Genomic DNA, 5,145 nt, shown 5'->3' on the forward strand with positions numbered 1-5,145 from the left:
GGGAGGGGAACACACGGAGGCTCTCACTCACCTGCTTTTTCTTATAAAAGCCCTTCTTGTCGCAGTTAGGGATGTGAACGCCCCTGGGGCTCAGCACGTTGAGGACCTTGAGGTGGTTCAGCGTGTCCTCCATTTCCCTGCGGCAAGGGCCCTGGACACGAAGGAGTGCGGGACGATGGGGTCTGTCATTACTTCTTAAACATCTTATCACGCACAGAGAACTATCACAAGTGGAACCTATCATGTGCTCCTCTAATATCTTTTGGGGAGCCCTGGTGGTGCAATGGTTAAGAGCATGGCTGCAAACCAGAAGGTCAACAGTTCAAATCCACCAGCTGCTCCTTGGAAACCCTATGGGGCAGTTCTACTCTGTCCTATAGGGTCACTAGGAGTCGGAACCGACTTGACAGGAACCAGAATATCTTTTGTCTGATTCAGCAAGAAAGCTCATGAGGATGCTAACTTTCTCTCCCTCCCTCTCTTTTTGATATCCCCAGAGTAAGATGTACAACCTGGCATAGAGGAGACAAGAAAGGGTTCTGTGGACACCTGTACAACATACAAACCTCTTTTACAATTGTTAAATGTTCATTAAGTCATGAGGGGAGAGGGAAGGAAGGAGCGGGCGAGGAAGGAGGTGGAGCGGGAGAGGCCGGGGGCTGCACACTATATCAACCAGAAAAACTTGGCTCTCTTGACTGGGCTCTTTTAAATAAAGAAACCCCACTGTCCTAGGTGACGCTCTGGGTGCCCAGACTAGGTGGTTCTTTGCATCCCCCCCAACAAGAGGAAAAGTTCTTACATATTCTGTCTCCCGTTTGGACTCAGAGGAGAAGTTCTGGGTGTCTGTGCTCTGAGACTCATAGTCCACTTTATAGCGCTGGCTGTCCTTGGCATGGCCCTTCTTGATAACGTCTATTTTGGTGTGGAGGGGATGGAATTTGGAGTCTGGCACCCGATGTGTGCTGGGGAGCGCTTGGTTTTCCATGCTCCCAGTACTGTGTTCTTCTTCCGACTCACTGGCATTTCCTGGAAGACACAAGGGAAACAAAGACAAAAAAATGAAATAACAGTTGTCAACATATAATGGTACAGTAGTCTTTGCGAAGTTTTGCTATTGCAACCAAAATAACCAGCGGCCACAGAGGCAACACTGACTCACGGTGAACACTCACGGTGTGGGGTTTTCAATGGCTAAGTTTTTGGAAGCAGATTGCCAGGTCTTTCTTCAGAGGCACTTCTGGGTAGACTCGTACCTCTAACCTTTCTATTAGTAGCTGAACACATTTAACTATTTGCACCACCCAGTCACATTTAAGTGGAAAAGTTATTTAACAATTTCAAATTTTTTTTTTTTTAAAACCTTGATAAAGTATTATCTCATAATACTAGTAGCTACATAGTAGTCACTTTACCAAAAGAAGTCATCTTTTAAGAATTAATCTTCCATGAGCTTTTACTTAGTAAGTGCAACTAAAGGAGGTAAGAACATGCTTATGCTCTCAGCTTTCACCTATCTTCCAAGAGACGGTGAATGTAACACAACTTTCATATGCCACCAGCAGAGGGCAGACCTAAGCCACGGAAGGCTCCTGCTGCTTTGAGCAGGTCTCTCAGTGCTACTCAAAGTTGGTAGAAACGCACCTTCTCCACCCCACCGCAGACCCACTGCAGGAGAAACGCTGGCGGTGGCCAAGCAACCTGTGCTTTAATTGGTGACCAAATTATTTTCTTCTTTGATTTATTTATTTATTTTTGGGATACCATGTGTTTTCAGTAATGGAAGGCATGCTGAATCGCTGAGTGTGTCTGAATTTTTGGTAGGTATTATGGGGAATACATGGGATGCCTATGTCCCTACGGACTCTCGTGTGATCCCAGGTGCATACAATGAATGGCACCTGAAAATCAGGTATTCCCGCGAATGCGGAATCATTGTAACGCACTTCCAAATAACACAGGAACATGGGAATATAAGCTTATCTCCCACTAAAAAAGCCAAAAGAGATAAGTTTTGCAAAATCATACCTCCAGGGTGCACCACCTAATACAATACCCTGTAAAAACAGTAATTTGTGGCACTCGCCCATTTGTTAGGTTTCAAACAGTTATACAGGCCCTAGCCTTGCAGCGGCATGCACTATAAGTGGGAAAGCGGCTTCCCAAGAAACTCCAGAGGCATAAAATGTAGGCGGGTGCCACATTTACAGGACACCAAAGGGTTAACAAGCCATCCAGAGGATTCTGTGGCTTGCTAAGTTTGACAAGCACCTTCTTCAGTGTCACCAGGTAAAAGCCTGTGTCTGACTCAGATGGGGTGAGTGACATCTTATCTGCACTGTTTTACTGCATATACCAAGTCATCCAGGTGTGTTTAGTAGTTTGTTTTATAGGTCCCACTGCCACATCTCTAAAAATCCGCATCCACGCGGGGTCTGGAACATCAGAAGAGCTATACACACTTGAATCCTTGGGCTCCTTCCTGGGTAGTGTTCTTCCTACCCCTCAGTGGGCACACGAGCAAAGGCAATGCGCTGGCATCAAAGCCCCATTCCTGTCTTATACTTACATGTGCCAGAGCTTCCACACCCTGAAAAAAGGGTAAATCACCTCCTACAGATCTCTCTTTTACAATTAAAAGTGATAAATGAAGAAAGCCTAATATTTGACAGTGATGCTGGAATCCTAACAATTTAACTGTGGTTTTAAGTATACGGATTACATTTGTGGCTGGATGTGCGATTGGGATTCTCACTCCACGCCTTTTCCAAGATATCCTGTGAGTGACCACGGGAAACGGCCAGTGACGTGTCCCTCCCTCCTGACCTGTGCCCCCTCTGGCCATGCTCATCAGCACTAGGTAGCCTATTCCCGAGCCCCTGGGAGACCCTGTGGGGACCAAGGGCTACAAGTGGAGCACGTGCTCCCAGGGCAGGCTGACCCTCTGGTCACTGTTGGGATCTCTCCTAACTCCAACAAACAGGGCTTTAGCATGCCAAACCCATTTGGTCCTGACCTACTAGCCTGGGGTCCAAAGCGCCCAGCTCCCCTTGAACCGCTCTCTGCTCTCCCAGGAACACGCTCATCACTGTGGCAGTCTGCCTGTTGGGAGCCCTGCCAGGGCCTCTGGCTCTATGCAATGAGGAGCAGATGGCAGCTGTGAGAAGGCTCCCAGCCCCTCTTCTCTCTGGAAAGCACCTCTCAACCGGATATAAGATGCACAGGCCATGTGGCTTGGGCTCCAGAGACCAGGGAGCCCCTCTCCTCTCTGGATGTAGGTTTCCTCATCTGTAAAACAATACTATGGGCCAGCTGCAAAGTTCCCCAGGGTGTTTAGTAAAGCAGGATGCATAAATTCCAAGGGTCTGGCCCAGTGCCTGACAGAGTAAGGTTCTTAATTGGTAGGATTTAGTGTCAATATCCTTTATCTTTTTTTTCTTTTTCATGGAAGTACTGGCACAAAGCAGGCACTAAGAACATGTAAATAAACATATTTGCATTTCTTTGCCAAGAAGCCTGAGTCATTTCTTAAACTTCATTGGTTTCTTTCTAATGTCCAGATTGCTGACTTGGGCATGAAAAGAGAAACCAGTTCTATTTAAGCAAGAGATAATTGCGCCTTTTGATTTTCATATAAATTTACTATTTTTTTCCTAAACAGATTTTAGAATCACTTAGATCTTTTTATAATCTTAAAATAAACCACATCAGCCTATTACTGTGTTAATCGTAACACCCATTAAAGGTGAACTAAAAATGACAACGTTTAGAAGAACTTCTAATAGCCCCTTTTAAATACCCCAAAATGCATAAGAGAACAACACACACAACAAACCACGTAACTTTCCATGAGAGACAAATGCATCTAGTGATTTCAAGTGTATTAGAACCAGTGCATACTTCAGGTAATTGGAATTTTGCCTCTCCACACTCCTGGGATGCCTTGCCTAGAAGGAAGTAGCCTTCCCTAGAAGGGGAGGTGGAAGCTAAGGGTCTGTTCTGCCCGCCAAGGTGAGCGTTTCTAGCCTTCAGCTTTGCAGCTGACCCCACAGGAACGGAACAGTGCTTGCCTGGTAGCGGCCGAGCCAGGATGAATAACACTTTACCAAACTTTTGCTTTTTTCCTCTTGCAGGGATACCTTAAACAGAACTTCATTTTCCCCTTCTAAATTAAGAAGGGAAATCGTGAGGGGCTTATTCCAACTCTCTCTCGTCTCCCTGAACTCCCTCCTGCTCACACTGCCTGCACTTGGGAGTTTGTCTGGGGGCCACGCAGGGACGGTGGGAGATTGGGGCACACAGGGGGGATGATACAGAAGGAATGTGCGACTCAGTCTGGGAAACGGGGTTCAAGTCCTACTCTACTCGCCTCTGGGTGGCCTTGGCCCCATTTTTCCAACTGCAAAAAGATAACAATACCCGATACCCACCTCCCACGCCCTCAGGACACACCAGGACATGACATGGCTTGGCAAACCATACCGCTGGGCAAACTTCATTTCTATTTTTTTAGGGGAGGTACCATTTTGCACAACGTGCCTGTCTACCTTCCGCGTTTCAAATTCGCCCTGCGGCCGCCCCCCTCACCCATGCCAGCCTCATCAAGATGGGTCTGCTGGTCGTTTCTGGGAAACGGAAGCCACATTCAAGGGTTCCGTGGTCCGTGCCAGTTTACCCGCGCTCCTCGAGCACCGAGGCCTGGGAGAATCTCCGTTTCGCGGTCTTTCCATTGACAGATAACCACTGGGATGCGTCCCCTCCTTCCCCACGAACTCTTTTACCAATTTCGCTGACAGCGCTTTGCAATTGCGAAGTCCCCGACCTTTGGGAAGGAAGAAAGTGCAGGCCCGCCGACAGGGGGATGGCCTTGGGCAAAGCCCCTGGTCCGCAGGGCCTCGGTCTCCCGCCCTGGCAAAACCTGGGGCGATGAGAAGCCGAGCATCTGTGGCAGCAGCACTCGCCACCCCACCCGCCTCTGCGGCGGCGCGGCCTCACCTGACGCGGGCTGTCCGTGCAGCAGGTAGGCGCGCAGGCGACCCAAAGCGCTGGCGTTGGTGCAGACCCCGCGGCCGTCCAGCAGCGCCTGCAGCGGGCGCGGCTCGCCGGGCGACGGCTGGCAACGCAAGCCGGCGCCGCAGCGCTCGG

The 5,145-nt window shown here is 48.9% G+C and overlaps 1 protein-coding gene across 2 annotated transcripts in view; it reads right to left on the reverse strand.

Moving 5' to 3' along the window:
• Positions 1-5,104, reverse strand: part of IGFBP3 (insulin like growth factor binding protein 3) — a 7,603-nt gene extending 2,499 nt beyond the window's left edge. Inside the window, exons 1-3 of one of the 2 annotated variants that reach the window (XM_023740478.1) lie at positions 4,996-5,104; positions 803-1,029; positions 32-151 (exon numbers count right to left, since the gene is read on the reverse strand). In XM_023740478.1, coding sequence (XP_023596246.1) covers positions 32-151; positions 803-988 — 306 coding nt within the window. In that variant the 5' untranslated portion in view covers positions 989-1,029; positions 4,996-5,104. Of the gene's footprint in view, positions 1-31; positions 152-802; positions 1,138-4,995 lie in introns of those variants that run through there. The other variant, XM_023740477.1, reaches the window with a different exon arrangement.
• Positions 5,105-5,145: the final 41 nt, after the last annotated feature.

The sequence above is a fragment of the Trichechus manatus genome, unplaced genomic scaffold (genome assembly GCF_000243295.1).
Source record: "Trichechus manatus latirostris isolate Lorelei unplaced genomic scaffold, TriManLat1.0 scaffold00155, whole genome shotgun sequence".
Taxonomy (NCBI): Eukaryota; Metazoa; Chordata; class Mammalia; order Sirenia; family Trichechidae; genus Trichechus; species Trichechus manatus.